The 18,891-nt window shown below is 52.4% G+C and overlaps 1 protein-coding gene across 6 annotated transcripts; it reads left to right on the top strand.

Moving 5' to 3' along the window:
• Nucleotides 1–570: 570 nt before the first annotated feature.
• On the top strand, nt 571–17,930 carry ZNF746 (zinc finger protein 746). 6 transcript variants are annotated; one of them, XM_082473318.1, is made up of 9 exons: nt 571–810; nt 1,181–1,370; nt 2,823–2,966; nt 3,762–4,061; nt 4,186–4,267; nt 5,269–5,382; nt 13,320–13,511; nt 14,008–14,133; nt 15,289–17,930. In XM_082473318.1, exons 3-9 carry the CDS (start codon nt 2,931–2,933, stop codon nt 16,338–16,340), a joined length of 1,902 nt encoding a protein of 633 aa, XP_082329444.1. In that variant the 5' UTR covers nt 571–810; nt 1,181–1,370; nt 2,823–2,930; the 3' UTR covers nt 16,341–17,930. The 6 variants fall into 6 exon arrangements, with proteins under 6 accessions (XP_082329444.1, XP_082329446.1, XP_082329442.1 ...); XM_082473316.1 differs by having other exon boundaries at nt 572–810; nt 15,286–17,930; XM_082473317.1 differs by lacking the exon at nt 1,181–1,370 and having other exon boundaries at nt 572–810; nt 15,286–17,930.
• The last annotated feature ends 961 nt before the right edge of the window (nt 17,931–18,891 follow it).

Here is an 18,891-nt window from a genome sequence, read left to right as displayed (position 1 = left end):
TCTCCTGGGGTTCGCATTGGTGGGGGGGCGGCCGCCGTCGCCGTGGTCACCGGGGGCGGCCCGGCTGCCCCCTGGAGCGGGGAGATCCTTTTTGGTTATCGAGTCCGTCGGGGCGCGGGGGACCAAAGCCCGAGGCTCTCGCGGCCGGCGGCAGGTCTGGCGCTGAGTCCGGGTGGCGACTCAGCGCGCACCCGGCCGTGTTCGGTGGGCCTAGGGGTCGGGGACTCGGGGGATCGGGGTGTCGGCGGAGTGGCAGGCCAGTGGGTCGGTAAGATCAAGGGGCCGGGGGATCGGCGGGCCGGTGGATCAGGGGCCGGGGGGTTGGCAGGTCAGCGGCAGGGTGGGTCGGCGAGTCGGCGGGTCGGGGGTTCGGTGGGTCGGGAGGCCGGCAGGCCGGGCAGTGTCCGGGGCTCGGCGGGCAGGCGGGTGGCACAGCGGCAAAGGGCCGCCGGGCGGGGCTGGGCGGGGCGGGGCGGGCGCCGCGCCTGCCGTTCGCCTCTCCGGGCTGCAGGTGGGGCTGTGCGGCCGCGCTGCCTCCAGGAAGCCTCACGGGCCTGCGCCGGCTCCCAGGATGCAGTGTGGACCGGCCGGGCGCTGACGGCGGCGGCGCGTCTGCGGGCGGAGCGGCGCGGGCCGGCCAGCGAGGAGCGCGGCGACGCGGGCGGGGACGGCAGGGCCGGGCGGGCGCCGCCTGCGGAGAGGCCGGGGGCCGGCTCGCGTGGGGCCGCGCGGCGGCGGCGGCGGCGGCGGCGACTTCCTCCGGGCCGAGCCGGACAGCGCAGGGCCATGGCCGAGGCGGCCGCGGCTCCGGTAAGGGCGGCCCCGCGCGCACGGACGTGCGGACTCGGGGCCCGGGCGGCCCGGGCCCAGCACACGGCGCCGCAGGCCCTAGGGAGGGACTCCGGGGGCCGGGCCGGGCCGCCGGGCCTGGGGCTCCGGCGAGCGGGACGCGGGGTCCGCCGGGGCCTAGGCACCCGCCGGCCAGGCCCCCCGTTCCGGTCCGAGCCTGAGCAGGGCGGGACCGGCCGTCCGCGCACCAGAGGCCGCCCCACGCCGAGTTCCTGCTGCCCTCCGGGGCTTCCTGCCCCCGCCCCATCCGCTGGCCCCCTCGTCTCCGCGCCCCCCACCCCGCGTCTCCTTTCTCTGCCCACCGCTCAGCCTTGCGTTCCCTTCCCCCCAGCTCCCCCCAGCGGCCTGGTGGCACCTGGGAGGCGTCCCGAGCGGCGGCGATTCCGCTGGCACCGAGGCCCCTCTGCGTGCCCGGCTCGCTCGGGGTCGGGGCGGAAGACAGCTGCTCCGGTTCCTAGAGGGACGCAGGCACGGCACCAGCCCTGTTAGGCGTGATTTTGTCCTCACAGCAAACCTAGGGGGTAGGCTCTGATTCTCTGTCATAAAAGAGAAAAACCCGAGGCCTAGAGAAGTTAACTTGCCCAGGATCGCACGGCTAGAAAAGGTGTGGAAAGACAGGGTCGCTGTGTGTGCTGGGACACACTGGCGCTTTGGGGGAAGCAGACAGGTACACTGGTGATGGTAAAGCAAAGCAGAAAGAGGTGCGTGCACCTTCCTGGCCCGTGCTGCTGTGATTTGAGCTGGGCTTTTTGGGAAGGCTAGGATTTCACCGGGCTGAGCTGGACCCGTGGAGCTTTTCAGGTAGGGAGGAGGCTTGGACACAGCCCGCCAGGCTGTGTCGCGCATGGTCAAGGAGGAGACAGAAGTCGTTTGCCTGGAAAAGATGGTTTTGGTAGGGAGGCACGGGGAGAGGAGGCTGCAGGGAGAGTTGGAAGGGGTTTGAATGCCTGCCTGGACTTCATCATATGGGTGGGGAGCCATTGAAGGATTTGGAGTTCTCTTCCCATCCGCTGTTCTCAAGCGAAGAGTTTACGCTTCCCTGGCAGGAGTCTGAGGCCAGCCCCATCTTGTCCAACCAACATTCAGTGAGGAGCTGGGCTTGAGTAGAAACAGTCGCCACCTCTCACCAAGTAGTGTGAAGGCCTCACCGTGAGGCTCCCTGGCCCCGTTAAAATGTAAGAAAACTGCGTGTGCCTTATTTATAAGGTCGGAGTTTATGCAGATGCCCTTTTCCTGCAACACAAAGATTATAATAATGGCCGTCAGATGCTCTTGGAGGCCGAGTGGGATTTCTGGGGATGGGGAGCTGGGCGATAAAGTGAAAGGACACTTCTGAAGCAAACGTTTAGAGGCTGGGGTCATATGTCAGGGATTGATCAAGAGAGGAGGAGTGAGGGGAAGGGAAGAAACGTGGCCTCGCGCCCAGGGGCAGGGCTGCGCCAGCCCAAGGTGCCAGCCCAGTGCAGTCTTTGCAGCCTCAGAGCAGAACCACCTACCTCTTGAGCAAGAGTCCCACATCCAGTTGTTTCTGTGCCAATCCAGCTCCTCCGCATCCTCTGAGGCCCAGCTAAAGCCCTACCTTCTTCAGGTCAGAGGTCATCTGATCCAGCTGCCTTCCAAACAACCACAAAATCCCTGATGCTCCACCCTTGACAGTTTTTTCAGCCTCTGCTCAAACTCTCCTGTCACTATTTTCTGAGGCATCCACCCATGTTCTAGTTCTCAGTGACTTTCTCTAAATGAATCCGCACTGGTTCCTACCAGTCACTTTTTAATTTTGCAAATAGTCACCAAACATTTGTTTAGGAATAATTTTCAGAATGCCGTAAGGTACCATTGATCCTCAGGTGCTGCCAGAAGGTATAAATATCAGGACTTCCTCTCTGACCCATGGGTCCCACCTTCAGATGTGGGTTGGGGGGGGGGGTCTAGTGGTCGAGCCCCACCCAAAGCAAAATGTGCCCTTGCCTCAGTGTCCCCAGCTGCCGGTCATCTAAGCCACGATGTGAACTGTCCAGCGACAGGCAAGTCAGGGGAATGACGGTTTATGATGGTTGCAGCACATATAGAAGTCTAACCTTATGGCATATGTCTTACCTTCCTCACCAGTCTGTAAGGTGTGTCACTGATCCTGGGGCAGCGACAAAAATGTCTGAGACCGTAATTCGCCCCTTGGGAAGGGTGGGAACAGTGAGAGAAAAAGTCAGTCTCACAAGGGCAGGGGCTCGTGTTTTGTCAAAAAGTCTAACTCTTGGCTGGGGGAGATTTGCAGTAATGGTGATTTTTAGTTTGAGGGGGCTGGTAATTGGACAAAATTAGATCGTCCTGGGGTGGAAAGGAATTAGTCATCAGATTTCCATGTTTATTAAAGAGACACGAGTTGCTTTTTAATAAAGCGGTTGAGCAGCGCTTGTGTTTGTGTCGTTTCAGTGAACCAGCTGTTTTTTTTGCTAGGTCATCATCAGTAGACAGATCCTGTGCAATTATGATGGGAGGTGCTGGCGGGGCTCTAGTAAATCTGCAGTTTACTATTTCTCCATTAAAACACCCCAGCAGTGCGAAGTCACTGTTGATTTAGCAAAATTGCACCGAGCGCCTAGCACGGTCCCCTCACTGTGCTGTGAAAAGATGCAGCACTGCCTTCAGAGAGCTCGCAGAGGCGGATGCGGGAGGTTACTGTATAGGGTGGCGAGTGCCCTGATGGGGGTCTGCAAGGAGTGCTGCAGAGGCCTGGAGGGAGGGCACCCGCCCAGAGGAGCTGACCGCCAGGCCGAGATCTGGCGTGTGGCACAGGACACCCCCACTTCCCACACGTGCGCTCCCCGCTCAGCTCCCTGATGCCTCGGAGAGAGGGGCTCAAGGAACACGGCGGGCGGGATGATCGATGCTGGTCTCCTCTCTGTTTCTGAAAGATTTCTCCGTGGACGATGGCAGCTACGATTCAGGCCATGGAGAGGAAGATCGAATCGCAGGCTGCCCGCTTGCTTTCCCTAGAAGGTCGAACCGGGATGGCCGAGAAGAAGCTGGCCGACTGCGAGAAGACGGCCGTGGAGCTGGGGAACCAGCTGGAGGGCAAGTGGGCCGTGCTGGGGACCCTGCTGCAGGAGTACGGGCTGCTGCAGAGGCGGCTGGAGAACGTGGAGAACCTTCTGAGGAACAGGAACTTCTGGATCCTGCGGCTGCCCCCGGGCAGCAAGGGCGAGGCCCCCAAGGTAAACCCTGGGCGCCGGGGGGTGGGACAGCCCGTGCTCGTCAGCGTGCGGGTGAGCGTGCGTGACACTGTGGTTCCGGGTGCCCGTGACCTTCGATGATGTGGCCGTGTATTTCTCTGAGCAGGAGTGGGGCAAGCTGGATGAGTGGCAGAAGGAGCTGTACAAGCACGTGATGCGGGGCAACTACGAGACGCTGGTCTCCCTGGGTAAGGCGTGAGACTCGTTTCTTGGTTACGTGTGATTTGGGGAGACCTCAGCTTCTCTCTTCCTTCTGGTGGCTTTTGTCCCAAGGATACGTAAATCACTGGGAACCTTGACTGGGCACGGTTATCGCCTCCCCTTCCTAAAGATGAGCCCTGGGTGACTGAATCAAAAGCTGCCTTCTACTTGGTGAAGTTCGCGGGGTGCCAGACCGGGAGGCATGGTGGCCCCCCTCCTAACCAGGCTCAGAGCACAGCCGCTTCTGTTCTCCTGCTGAGACCTGGAGTGGAGAAGGCTCCTACCGCTCTCAGATCCAGTATGATGAACCCAGGTTTGAGAAGGACTTTTTCTCTCGCCTTCTCTTGCTGAGACGTGAGGCCTTGACCGAGTCGCTCCTCTGGGTCGGCGGAGAACGTGGGCAGACCATGCTTCTCCCAGCCAGCGCTGCCTTCACACCTGGAGGCTTCCCCAGACCCTGGGCCTGCTGTCGCTCCCTTCATGCAGTACCCCCAAGAAGGCCTGGACTGTTTCTTCTGGGCTTATTACCTCTTGGGATGGTATCTGTGTGACCCCAGGTCTGAAGGCAAAAAGGCATGGTTATGAGGCTGGGAGCAGGTGCGGGTGTGAGGTTCTATTTCAGTTTGCAGGAACGTACGGCTTCTTAACCTCGAGACCCTATACCAGAGTGTCTTCAGCTCAGCACTGCATCTTGGGCCAGATGAGGCTTTGTTTTGGGGGCCATCGCCTCGTAGGATGTTCGGCAGTGCCCCTGGCCTGTTCCCAGCAGATGCCAGTGGCACCTCTCCCCCAGCCCCCAGTCGTGACAACCAAAAATGTCTCAGACTTTGACAAATGTCCCCTAGGAGGCAAAACTGCCTACGGGTTGGGAACCACCGCCCTTTACCAATCAAGAAATGTAGTTTCTAGGCCATCTTGGTTTCCCAGGCTGCCTGTCCCCAGCTCTGAACGGAACATGGCAAAAGCTAACCCTTCTGTCTTTCCCCAGACTATGCCATCTCCAAGCCCGAGGTCCTCTCCCAGATTGAACAGGGGAAGGAGCCGTGCAGCTGGCGTCGCGCTGGCCCCAAGGTTCCAGATGTTCCTGTGGACCCGAGTCCAGGTGAGGGGTTGGGGGAAGGCTAGGGACATAGCAGGCAATCAGATGGAAACAAAAGTAAAGGGCCAGGGAGGGTGTGACCTTCTTTCCAGGGAGAGCCAAGGAAAAACATCAATGTTTTAAACCTGAGTTTTCTTATAGGTGAATTATGACCTATAGCCTGTTCAGCTAACACTCCAGGAATACTTCCCAGTGTGGAAACAGGCAGCAAACCTAGTCTTTTAGGAAAGAGATGGTGCCAGTGGCTCAGCATTAGGGGAAGAAGGAGGGGGACACAGACAGGAAGGTAGAAGATAATAAAGACAAAATTTAATTCATTCACAGCTTTACAAAGAGTCAGCCTTGCCTCCACCCGAGAACCAAATTTCACTTAAAACCATTAGTAATCACAGAACATTAACCCATTAGCCACGTTTCAACACGGTTAGAGTCACTGATTTATTTAAGGTGAATCTGGATACCCGATACTACGGTCTCAGGTTTTCCTGGGCCAGTCAGCACCTTTGAAAGTTAAGGAAAGGACAGGTAGACACATGAGAAAAGCCAAATGGCTGACGGGAAGACCTTGCTGGGCTGGGGGTCAGCGACGGTCTGTCACTTACCAGGGAGACCCCGCCCCTGCAGGCTCAAGCCCACCTCCTCCCAAGACTCCTTGTCTGCACCCCCTGCCTTGGGGCTTCCCTTCTGTCTGAACACCGAGGTTACTAAAAAGTCATATGTTTAATTTGTGATTCACAAAATGTGTCTTCCGTGTTTGCTGTGTCATCGCACTTAGATTTTCCCTCTACCCGGGGCAGGCCGTGTTCAGAAATCAGTCACCAGTTCAGGTCAACAGGGACAGTGCTGAAAGCTGGAAATTGACTAGAGCAGAGTGCTGTCTGGATGGAAAAGATAGTTATGACACGTGGGGCTGCCAGCTGCTTACCTTGGGTGGGAGGTTCCCCGTAGGTTTGTTTTATTGTATTTATTCTATCCATGTGGAGGCCTCCCTGGATGTAATAAATATACACGATAATGAGAGTGAATAGGGGCCTGGAAATGAGGTGGCTTCTGGCGAGTTCCTGCCCAGCCCTCCCCTACGGCACTCAGAGCTCCCCTCTCGGCCTCGAGCCCGTCAGCGGGAACCCTGGGTGGCCTTCATCCCCGCCCACCTGGGTCCAAGAAGCCGGGACCCCCGGCTCACCCTCCCCGCTCTGGGCTTCGTACAGCCGCTCGTCAGACCTCCTCTCCCACTTCTCTTCAACCCCTAAATCCTCCCAGCTGTGCTTGGGGAAGTGGGTGCCCGGCAAGCCCACCAACCCTCAGGCTCCTCCCCAGCTGTCCACCCATTCTTGCCCAGCGGAGACCTGCTTCCTCCCCTTTCCTCACCCTCTTTCGCTGCCTGGAGGGCGCTGGTGTCACTGGTGTCGTTGCTCCTCAATATAGCCTCTCCTGGTTTTCCTCCCACCTTTCCTTTGCTATTTCCTGCCGCCCTTTCTGATCTTTAAGCATTGGGGTGCCCTCAGCCCTCCGCCTCCTCTCTCTGCGCCCACACTCCGTCCTCCCGGTGGGTACTCCCACCGGGACCTCTGCCCCGAATCCTGCACGCCCGCTGCCTGGTCTGTCTGCACGTGGACAGCTGCCGGACGGCCCGTTTGGAGCACGTGCCTCCCCGAGCTCCTCATCTGCCCGTCAGAACCTGCTCCTTCCACAGGCTTGCCCACTGCAGTGGGAGCCCTCCGTCTTCCAGCTGCAGGCCCGGAACGCAGGAGCCCGGGTGTGAAACTGCTGGGTCATAGGAAGGTGCATGCTCAGCTTTTCCCGGTAACGTCTCAGTGTGCTCTGAAGTGGTGGTGCCAGTCAGCACCCACCAGCAGCGCCAGGGTCCCCGCTGTACCCCGTCCTCACCAGCCCTGGAAATGCCTCACATTTTAATTTCTGCCCATCTGGTGGGAGTGAAATGGTTTAAAATTTATAGTTTAAAATGTGCATTTTCCTAATTAATGAGATTGAATGTTAGAGCCTACGTTTATGGGCCACTTGTCTTTCCTCTCCTGTAGAATGCCTGTTTATGCCTTCTGTCCATCTTTCTTTTGTTCTCCCTTTACATATTGATTTGTAAGATTCTCTTCTATTCTGAATATCAATTTTTTTTTGTGAGTATGTGTAAATCTTCTCCACTTATGGTATGCTTTAAAGAACAGATGCTTTTAATTTTAACTTACTTGGACTAATTTTTTACCTTTATGGTTTGTCCTTTTTATGTCTTAATTAAGAAATTTTCCCCTACCTCAAGGTCGTAGTACATCATCTTATATTTTTTCTAAACTCTTGCCTTTCACGTTCAAGTTCTTAATCCATCTGGAACAGACTTTTATGGCCATGGGAGGTTGGGACCCTACTACTTTCTCACTGGCACTCTGGGTCTTCTTTTCCTTTGCTCTTTCAGGTAAACTCTCTAATTCCCTTATCAAATTCCATGAAAAATCCAGTTGGGATTGTGGTTGGAATTGCATTGATTCTATTAATCATTTTGGAGAGAATTGACCCCCTACTATATTAAGGGTGAATATCGTTAAGTCACTCCATTTATCTCATCTGTAACGTCTCAGTGAAGTTTTATAACTTTCTTCAAACAAGGCCTTGTACAATTTTTTGTTAGCTATATTCCTCCGTCCTTTGCATTTTTTACATCGCTGTTGTCAGTGGTGCCTTCTTCTGTTTGTTGCTGCTGTGTGCTGGGGTCTTGGGGGCAGGGAGCGCCCTTTCCTGGTGCTTTTTCTCCTGTGACAGGGGCTCAGTTATGTAACATCCCGTTCTCTCCCACCCAGTTGGGCACCCCACCAGGGGTGCCACCAGGGATGCACCTCATCGGGGAGTTTGGGAGCAAGGATTGGACAAGCACAGTCCTTGCCCAACCTTCTTCCCTTGGGCAGCTGGCTGTCCCCAGGGACAGACAGTCTCTGCTGCTCTGCTGGGGAGAGCCTCCTTCACCATGGTCCAGGGTGACTTCCTGATCCAGGGTCAGTGCTGAGGACCCCCCCCTTGCATAAAATGCATCCTCATTTATCAGTAATAAAAAGAGTTTACCCTCACCAGCCTTCCTCTTTTGTTTTATTTCTCTAATTGTTAAGATCCATGACAGGGAAGAAAAATGGTAATTGCCAGGCTCCCTTAAAACCCTAAGAGTAGACAAAAATGCGGTTGTCTTTTATTTATCGATATGTCTCCCTAGGAACCTTGCCAAAATTCTCATTAGTACTAATAACTTTTGCAATAATTGTCTGATGAGTCTCGGGTTTTCTGAAAAGATAATCATATCCCCTATGAGTAATAAGAATTTTTTGTTTCGTTTCAAATCTTTATGACTTGGTTTTCTCTTGTTTTATTGTGCTGGCTGAGAACTCCCAGAAAATCCTTAAATAGAAGTGATGACAACAGGTCATCTTATTGGTTCATGATGTTAAAGAAGATACTTTTTAACTTTTCACATTGAGTCTAATATTTGTTAAAAGTTTTTTGATCAGTGCTGTTTATCAGGTTAAAAGAGTTTTGTACATGTCTGGTTGACTAGATGTTTCTAACAGGAATCGCTGTTGAATTTTTATGGAATGCTATTTTGGTATCTATTGAGATGATTATATGATTTTTCTTCTTTAACCTGCTGGTATGGTAAATTATGTCATTTTCTCATGTTGAACCAACCTTGCAATTTTGGGGGAAAAACCTAACTTAGTCATGATCCTTTATATACATTGCTGGACTTAATATGCTAATTATTTTGTTTAGGATTTTTGAATCTTTGTTCATGAGTGAGACTGGCCTATACTTTCCCTTTCTCAGACTGTCTTTGGCTGGTTTTGATATTAAAGATATGTTATGATGTATTCCCTCTGTTTTTATTTGCTCAGAGAGTTTGTGTAATATTGGAATTACCTATTCTTTGAATGTTTTTCTTCGTGGGGGAGATTTTTGTCTACTGATTTAAGTTCTTTAATAGTTATAGGACCTTCTTTATTCAGTTTTGGCAAGTTCTAGTTTTTCTAAGGAATTTGTTCATTTCCCCAGAGGTTTCAAATTTCTTGGAATAACATTCATAATATTCTATTTTTTAATCTCAGCTACATCTATAATTATGTCCCTTTTTCATTCTTCATGTTGGTTATTGGTGCTTTCTCCTTTTCTCTTGGTAATCTTGCTAGAGATGTATTGGTTAATATCCTTTCCAAAGAATCAACTTTTGCTTCTTTGTGTTCTTTGTTTCTTCTTTTATTAATTTACACTCTCATAGTATTTCCTTTCTTTTTATTTTTGTTGCTTTTATTTTATTGTTATTACTTTCTAACATCTTGCATTGACTGCTTGACCTATTAATTTTCAACCTGTTTCCTCTTTTTTAATATAAACATATGAGGCTACAAACGTCCCTCTAAGTACCATGTAGATGCAGACACACATTTTGATAATTTTTTCATTAGCATTGGGTTCCAAATAGCTTCCATTTTCATTGTGATTTGTCCTCAGAGCCTTGGATTATTTAGAAAGCATATATATATATATATATATATATATATATATATATATATATTTTTTTTTTTTTTTTTTAATTTTAGTATATATGGGGAGTTTGAGGATATCTGTTATTGATTTCTAACTTAATGGTGTTATAGTTAGAAAATAGATGTGTAAAATACTAATCTTTTAAAATTTATTGAAGTTTATTTTATGGCCTAGAAAGTATTCATTTTTTCTTAATGTTTTGTATGGCTTGAGAATCTTGTGTTTTCCTTGTCTTTAAGTTATGCTTATGTCCATTTGGTCAGTTTGTTAATAGTGTTGTTCAGATCCTATAATCTTTGGTTGGCTTGGTTTACCAGTTATGGAAAATGGTATGTCAGTTGCCCACAGAGGAGGTGGATTTGTTCATTTCTCCTGGAGTTCTGTCAGTTTTGCTTTATTATTTTGAAGCTATGTTATTCGATTTAAATCATAGAATTATTTTATCTTTCTGGTCAATTTACCATTGTGCAGTGATTCTTTTTTATTTCTATGGATATTTTTCTTTTTAAGTCTATTTCATCTGATACGGTATAACCACATCTTTTTGTTTTTAATTGTTTATTTGACTTAGTATATCTTTTATTGTCTCACACTGCTTTTGCATCCTTCTGTTTCAGGTGTGTCTCCTGTAAACAGCACATAGCTGAGTTTCTTACTTGTTTTTAGTCCGCTCGTCCTTACGTGTGAAATGTCCAGAACAGTAGGCACCAGCCACATGTGACTATTGAGCACTTAAAAGGATGAAATACGTATATGTCTAAGTGAATACTTTGGATATATTTGGATATATTGGGTTAAAAAAAAATATTGCTAAAGTTATTTCACCTGTTTCTTTTTACTTTTCTAAGGTAGCTACTATCAAACCTAAAATTAGATACGTGGCCCACCTTGATCTCTGTTGCACGGCGCTGGTCTAGATCATTGACATTGACCGTGGCCGCTAGGGTGTTTGGATTCTTAGCCACCGTCTTAAAGTGTGCTGCGAGACCTTAGCCCTGCCTTTTCTGTATTTCTTTTTTCTTTTTCCCACTCCTCCCTTGAGAATTACTCATTTAGATTTTTTCCTTCTTAAACTGTTATTATTTTTAATTAGTTTGGAGCACCAGCCTGGGGGGGGGGGGGGGTCAACTCCCAGGGGAGACTGTTCTCCCCACTCAGCTAAGACCAAAGGCCAGAATGGGCAGTTGCCTTTCACAGGGCAGGTTTTCACCTTTGTTTTATGTTTAGTGCACTGGGAACATTGCTCTTTGGTCCCAGGTTTATGTGTGTGGTGGTGGTGAGGGGTCTCCAGCCCAACCTTCCACCCTGCTTAAGCACTAGGCTTCTCACATCTGTCTGCCCCAGGTGTGCACAGTCCATTGTAGCCCAGCAGTAGGGGAGTGGGAGATGCCCTACAGTTTAGCATGGTTGACTTAGGCTTTCTCAGAGGTCATCCCTGCTTAAAAATGTTTGTGTTTTTGTACTTTACCCATCATTTTTAGATACTCCATATCGAGAGGAGTTTCTCTGCACAGTTAGGCAGCCATATGCCAGAAATAGAAGAGTTGAATGCTGCTTCTGTGTCTGTTGAGATGACTATTGTTTTCTCCATTAATCTGTTTGTGAGTTGTGTTACTGTATCGTCCAGGGGTAGCTTATCCTTGAGCTCTCAGGATAAACCCAGTTTGTTCATAATGTATTGTCTCTTTTTCTTTTTTGAAAACATATTACTGGATTTGATTTGTATTTCTTTCATTTAGAATCTTTGCATCCCTGTTCATAAATGATCATTTTATAAATTTTTTCATGTACTGTTCTCTAGTTTGTGCAATGAGAATTATACTAGCCTCATTTTGACAGCTATTTTCCCTCAGCATTTTGAAAATATTATCTTCTGATATCGTACTTGCTGATAGAAATCTGCTTTCAGTCTGAATGTCATTCTTTTCTCTCTGGTGCCTTTTAAGATTTTCTCTTTGTCTTTGCTGTTCCATTTCACATGAATATTGTCTAGGTTTATATTCTTTTTTATTTCCTACTTAGGAAGTGGTGTTTTCCTTCAAGCCATGGGCTCACCATGCCTTCAATTTTGGAAAATTCTCAGCCATTATTTCTTTACCTGTTGCCATGTATCCATTTCTCATTCCCTCCTTCTGGGATTTCTGCCAGCATATGTTGCAACTTCTCGTTTAATCCTCCGTGTCTCAACTTCTCTTTCATATTTTCATTTCTTTATCTCTCAGTGTTGTACTCTGGATGGTTTCCCCAGATCCATCTTCTAAGTCACTAATTTTCTCTGCAACTGTATTCATTCTGTTGTTAAGCCAGCCACTGTATTTTTTATTTCCATGACTGCTTTTGTCATTTCTAGAATGTCTATTTGGTTCTCTTTCACATCTGCCTTTTTAAAAATAATTTCCTGTTCTTGCCTTACAGATTCTGTTCCTTCCTTTATTTCTTTGAATATTTTAAACATACTTATGCTACTGTATCCTTCAGCCTATTCTTCTTCTGTAGTTTGTGGGAGTGAGTTCTGCCATGGCTCTCATGGCATTTGGCTCCTCTTCTGGTTTGTAAGTTTAGCCTTTTAGTAGGGGCCCCTTAAGGCCTGCCTTGTGGGTGTGCCCCTATGGGCAGGTTTGCACTTGCCTCTGTTCGGGGGCCTCCTGGGTTGCCGTGGTTCTCAGCCAATTTTTCTGTGAATTTCTCAGCTTTTCTCAGCTGCACCACATGGTTAGTATGAAGTTCGTGTGGACACGGGAATCTCATTTATTACGGGTGGCTTTTCCATCCACGGCCCTGGACAAGACGCAGCTTCCGTAGTGTGCCCCTAGGTGGACGGAGTTTTAGTCCGCATCCACCTGATGGGACAGAGCCTCACGGCTCCCGGCTGATGCGGGCAGCTCAGCTCTGCTCTCACCTCACTTGGACATCCAAGCCCAGCCCCTAAGGCCTGCATCCTGTTTCAACAACTCTCCTTGGCTCCTGCTCAAACTCTTGATTTGACCTTTTGTTTTTTCTTTGATTCTTATATCTGGAATCTTTCTTTTGTGCGCACGTAAATACATGTGTAGGGGTAAGGTTTTGGGGACGGGGGTAGATTTTATCTAGCATTTCTGTGTTTAAAGTGAGAGCAGGACCTCCCTAGGGCAGCACAGTCTTGCCCATGGACCAGAGATCCAGCCCTGAGAATGCGTTTTGTATTCCTCACTTCTCCCTGCCTGACCCGTGTGCTCAATACCATGTGGCCACATGCTTTGCCTGGAAGGCCCCGCAGTCCCTGTTTGAGCTCTTGCCTTCCCTTTCCACTGGGCTCTTTTGCTGTTTGACCTTTGCAAGGCCCCGTGTGCCTTTCCTTGGCTGGACGTGTGTCCCCCCCCAGGGCCCCTGATGCTGTCACTCACGCACTCTCTTTTTCTCAGGCTCAGGGCCCCCCGTTCCTGCCCCCGACCTCTTAATGCAGATCAAGCAAGAAGGTGAGCTCCAGCTCCAGGAGCAGCAGACTCTAGGCGTGGAGGCGTGGGCAGCCGGACAGCCAGACATCGGGGAGGAGCCGTGGGGCCTCAGCCAGCTGGACTCCGGAGCAGGAGACGTCTCTACCGACGCTGCCTCTGGTGAGTGGCGGAGGCTGGGAGCAGATGGCATGAACCAGATGCAGGGACTGAGGGCAGGACCTGGGAGAAGGAGTTCCTGCGAGCATTGCGGGGGGCTGTGGGCTCCGGCCTGACTAGTTTAGAAGATTTCCCACCTTATGGCAGGGGTTGCCCCGAAGGACATCTTGCCGGTCCCTCTGGGTTCCATGATGCTCTTGTCCTGGTATTCCTCTGCCTCACTCTTGCCAGCCCCCTCCTGGTCTTCCTGCCCCAGCACTGGACATTTAAGTCACCAGCTGCCTCCTATTAAAGAGGGGCTGTATGACAAGAGTGTGACGTCTGAGCTTCCTGGTGCCTCAGAGAAGGGGACAGAAGCAAACTGGTTCAGGAGAGGTGGGGTCGTTGTGCTCGGGCAGGAGAGTCACCGGTGGGGTCTCGGGGCAGCTGCTCCGCCTCTCCCACGGGGTCTGCCCGCTTCTTTCCCTAACCCACCGGCTCTGCTCTCTCTTCACTGCAGGCGTCCACTCCAACTTCTCAACCACTATCCCGCCCACCTCCTGGCAGGCGGATCTCCCTCCCCACCACCCCTCCTCCGCCTGCTCGGACGGGTCGCTGAAGCTCAGCACGGCCGCCTCCACGGAAGGTACGGGGTGCGGAGGGAGAACTGGAAGGGCTCATGTCTGCCCTGGAGGCTGCCTCAGCCGTGGCCCCTGATGGTCCAGCCAGCAGGCATTTAGGTGCCGGTGATGTGAACACTCTGTACAGTCTGTCCTTTTTCTCCTTCTAGATTCTTAGACTTGAACAGTCTTTCTTGAGACGGCCCATTTTCCCACAGTTCCTTTCTTGTGTTAAGCAGTCAATCCTGACAAGCTGAACCCTTAAGAGGATGTACCTCTTGCCCAGACTCAGCAACCCTGGCTCCTCTCTGACCTGGAAAAACCCAAACCCAACTAGGAACCGCGTCTTAGATAACAGCACTACCAAAGACAGGTGTCCACAGGCCCGAATTGGGAGGAACTGCCACATTTATGTATTAGTTTTCTACTTCTGTTTTGAAAGCCAGTTATCTGTTACTTTAAGTAATAATTTCTGTCATATTTTGGCACCGCAAAACTGTGCTAAAAGCCTAGATCCCTGATATAAAACTCTAGGGCATGAAATTCAAGTACATTTACGTAAAATCAAACACATTTTTACTACTACACTAATATTTTTATCATTAGCTAGCTGGCTACATTTACTGAATGCTTGCTGCATGCAAAACAGCATGCTAAGTGCTTTCACATGTGCTGTGTGGTTTAAACTTCATGCACCCCTGTGAAACGGTATTCACACAGGAGCTTGCCTGAGGTCACCGCTGCTCTGTGGGGAGCCACGTTCCATTCTCGGATCCACCTGAGCCCAGCTCTGTGCTCCTGCCCCTCGGGTGCATTGCCACCAGTGGTCAGAGCTCCTTCCTTGGCATAACTTCATGTTTAGCCTTAAGAGCCAAAGTGAAAATGGAACGCGGTGAGCAGATGCAATGGTTGCTCTCCTGTGGGGAAGGTTCTAGAACAAGGGGAGCAGATAGGTTGGTTGCTTTACCTGTGGTGAAGGTCTGGAACACGATGTCCTCACCCACGGTTTGAGGCAGCCACCTGACCACCTGGGGCATCTCTGCTGAACCGGTTGGATCCGGAGGCTTCGAGACTAGGGCTCAGAGTGGCCATAGTTGGGCCAAATGTCCCGATGGAAGATCTTCCCTTTCTAAGCGGGGAGGGGACAGAATGATACCTGGTCTTTCTGTCTTTTTCAGCAGATGTAAAGATTGTGATAAAAACCGAAGTCCAGGAAGAGGAGGTAGTGGCCACACCAGTGCATCCTACTGACCTAGAAGCCCACGCGACCCTGTTCGGACCAGGCCAAGCCACAAGGTTCTTCCCTAGTCCTGTCCAGGAAGGAGCCTGGGAGAGCCAGGGCAGCTCCTTCCCCAGCCAGGACGCCGTGCTGGGGCTGAGAGAGCCCGCCCGGCCCGAGCGCGAGCTGGGCGAGCCCAGCCCCGCGGTGACCCAGGACGAGACCCCTCCAGGGGACTGGCTCTTCGGGGGGGTCCGGTGGGGCTGGAATTTCAGGTGTAAGCCTCCCGCGGGCCTGAACCCGAGGACCGGGCCTGAGGGTCTGCCCTACTCCACGTCTGACAACGGAGAGGCCGTGCTGGACCCCGGCCAGGCCCCGAGACCCTTCAGCGACCCCTGCAAGTACCCCGGCCGGACCAAAGGCTTCGGCCACAAGCCGGGCCTAAAGAAACACCCGGCGGCCCCCCCGGGGGGGCGGCCGTTCACGTGCGCCGCGTGCGGGAAGAGCTTCCAGCTGCAGGTCAGCCTGAGCGCGCACCAGCGCAGCTGCGGGGGGCCGCCCGACGGGGCGCCGGGGGCGGCGGGCGGCGCGCGGGACGGCAGCGGCCTGCGGTGCGGCGAGTGCGGCCGCTGCTTCACGCGGCCGGCGCACCTCATCCGGCACCGCATGCTGCACACGGGCGAGCGGCCCTTCCCGTGCACCGAGTGCGAGAAGCGCTTCACCGAGCGCTCCAAGCTCATCGACCACTACCGCACGCACACGGGCGTGCGGCCCTTCACCTGCACCGTGTGCGGCAAGAGCTTCATCCGCAAGGACCACCTCCGCAAGCACCAGCGCAACCACGCGGCGGGCGCCAAGCCGGCCCGCGGCCAGCCCCTGCCGCCGCTGCCTGCCGCGCCCCCCGACCCCTTCAAGAGCCCCGCCTCCAAAGGACCCTTGGCCTCCACGGACCTCGTGACCGACTGGACTTGTGGCCTGAGTGTCCTGGGACCCACCGACGGCGGGGACCTGTGAGGCCCCGCGGGCGACCCCCGCAGGCCCAAGTGTAAAGAGGCGCTTCTCCAGACAGCAGGGTGGTGCGAAAAGCTTCGAGGCGGAACGGAGCCTGGGGGAGAACCGGATTCCCAGTTGCTGAACCGATCACTGGAGCAGGAGAAACTATCAGACAGTGCAGCTTCCACCTCTAAACAAAGTAGAATTCTCTGATTGTGAAACTGAGCAGCATAGAAGTTTAAGTAATTTAATTACGAAACTCTTTTTTGTTTTTTTTAATTCTTGAAGACAAAGCCGGAAAATAGGAGTAGCACCAGTGTAAACTTAATAGTGTACCTTTGGTTTCTGGAGTGCGTGTTGTGTGTTGTGGGCTGTGTCCTTACCAAGTCTGACAGAGGGTGTGACGGAAGCTTGGCTGGCTGGGGACGCGGGTGAGGAGGGACCTGGACCTCCCTGGCCTCAGTGACCCCGAGGGGTGGGCCGGTCTCTGCACACAGTCCCAGGGGAGCGGAGACCCGGCTCTGCCCAGGGCCGGGCTGGGAAGTGAGGCCAGCCGGGCGCCGTGGAAGCCCAGTCTCCGCTCGCGGGCAGGAGGCCAGAGCAGGGGCAGCCCGGCGTCTCTCAGCACCGGCCTCTCATGTGCAAAGGCTCTGCACAAGTGCCGGCCCTGCGCAGACCCCGTGCCGCTCCCCCCGCCCCGGCCCGGTACGTGGCTCTTGGGCCTCGTAAAGGAGAGTTGTCCGGAAGCACCGTTAGGCGTGCAGACGTGAGGCAGGGGCAGCGGAAGCAGAGCCGGGAACAGAGCCTCGCCTGCCGACCCCTCCAGGGGAGGGGCTGTCCTCTGCTCCAGCCAGATGCTCGTTTCCTTTTCTCTTGGTGTGGTGTGTCTTCTCGCTGTCCAGACGCTTTCGCACGGAACCTCATTTGATGGTTACTGTGCCCTAGTGAAGCACGCCGGCCGAGCATCCTTTCCTGTGAGAGCCGAGGCAATAAGCTACTCAGAGGGAACCCATCTCAGCCTCGCACCCCGTGTGCACGATGAGTGCAGACAGTTGGGAAGAGGCTCAGGACAGACTTGGCTCGTCCTTCTGGAGCATCAGTTTGGGGGAGGAAAGCTTTGCATTTTGCCCTCTTAAAAGATTTGCCCCACATCTGCCTGAGCAAAATCATCAGGCGTCAAGCTTTAGCCAAGTGGCGGCCTTGGTGGCCAGTGGGCGCTCTCCCCCGGGAGGGTTTGGGGCTGAGGGGCTGGGCCAGGGGCAGGGCTTGCTCGTTCCCTGGCTGACATCTTGAAGGTGGAATTAGAAATGGGCCAAGGTTTCTTGATTCCACCCCAATGCTGTCCCTGCCACACGAGAATCCATTCCCGTTTTGTTGAAGCAGATGCTGGTTCCTTGTCCTCTGGGGAACTTGTTTCCCGAGGGGGGAGACCATCGCTTCTGTTCATTCAGCTCCCTTGTGCGTACTTTTATTAGGCAATAGACTAGTTAAGAAGATTGTTTCTATGTACTGTATATTTTGTACCAGTTTACACTTCTAATATTGATATAACTGATATTTTGAGAAACAAATGAAGAGGAAACATCCTGTTAAAATAAAACCTAACCAGCACCAAGGCGGTTTGGTGGGTTCTGTTCTTAGACCCGCGTCTTTGGCGCTGGTGCCACTACACGCATCCCCCGAGGCAGCGGTGCGGTCGGCTTTCTCTGCGCCCTCCTCCTGCTCAGGGTGGCCTTGGACCCAGGGAGGCAACTGTCCCTGAGAGCTGGGATGGGAGAATCCAGAGAGGTTTGACTCTGTGGAGATAAAACCGACACCTGGAGGGAAAATAAAACCACATCCAGTCACCTCGCTTCGGAATATAGTCATGGTTTTTGTCATTTAGTTTAATATGAGATCATGTACATGAAGATAGGAAGAAAAAAATTGCAGGCTATCAAAGAAAAACTGAAGCTGGATGTTTTCTCTTTGCATCTTTTCTTGGCTGGGCAGAGGCCAAGAAAGGATCCGGGATGCCTGCAGTGGCTGTAACCCTGGTCTTGGAGTGAAGTCCCTCCAGTGGCATTTGAGCCAGGCCAGCTGACACCCATATTCCCACCAACTAGAGTTAACACTTGTTAACGTTCTATCTCAGGTTTTGTTTTCCGTCTCTTTTGTTTTGATCGTTGTCTTTTTAAGAAAATGAAAATGTAAAATTAAGAAATCCACTCGAATTTGCCACGGAAGGCGTGGGAGTGGGACGCGGAGAAGGAAGGGGAGCGGCTCTCATCCAGGCCCATCGTGAGATGGCGGGAACAGGCCGTGGCGGCTCATTCCTTCTCAGCAGCCCTGGCCTCTCTGCTGTGCTTCCGGTCCCCCGCCCCCACTGGACATGTCTCTAGTGCTTGGAAGTCAACCGGGACGCATCTGGTGTCTGCCCAGCTCGGGGCGCTCCCCCTCCACCACACCCTCGCCCGTCCTCACATGCGTTCTCACGCCCACACGCTGCCTGCGTGTCACGCCAGAACCCCATCCGTGGCCCATGAAAGGATGACTCCTAAGGTCTGGCTCGGGTGCGCTCCAAGACAGAGGG

Source organism: Balaenoptera physalus (genome assembly GCF_965194825.1).
Source record: "Balaenoptera physalus genome assembly, chromosome: 8".
Taxonomy (NCBI): domain Eukaryota; kingdom Metazoa; phylum Chordata; class Mammalia; order Artiodactyla; family Balaenopteridae; genus Balaenoptera; species Balaenoptera physalus.
Note: the sequence above shows the minus strand (reverse complement) of the source record. Positions and strands in the feature narration are given on the sequence as shown.

What these genes read in the sequence shown, in the direction of transcription:
- ZNF746 (XM_082473317.1), top strand. Translation starts at nt 2,931, where the DNA reads ATGGCATATGTCTTACCTTCCTCACCAGTCTGTAAG. An exon ending in TCCTGTGGACCCGAGTCCAG is followed by an intron (nt 5,383 to 13,319) that starts GTGAGGGGTTGG and finishes TCTTTTTCTCAG; the next exon opens with GCTCAGGGCCCCCCGTTCCT. An exon ending in CACGGCCGCCTCCACGGAAG is followed by an intron (nt 14,134 to 15,285) that starts GTACGGGGTGCG and finishes TGTCTTTTTCAG; the next exon opens with CAGATGTAAAGATTGTGATA.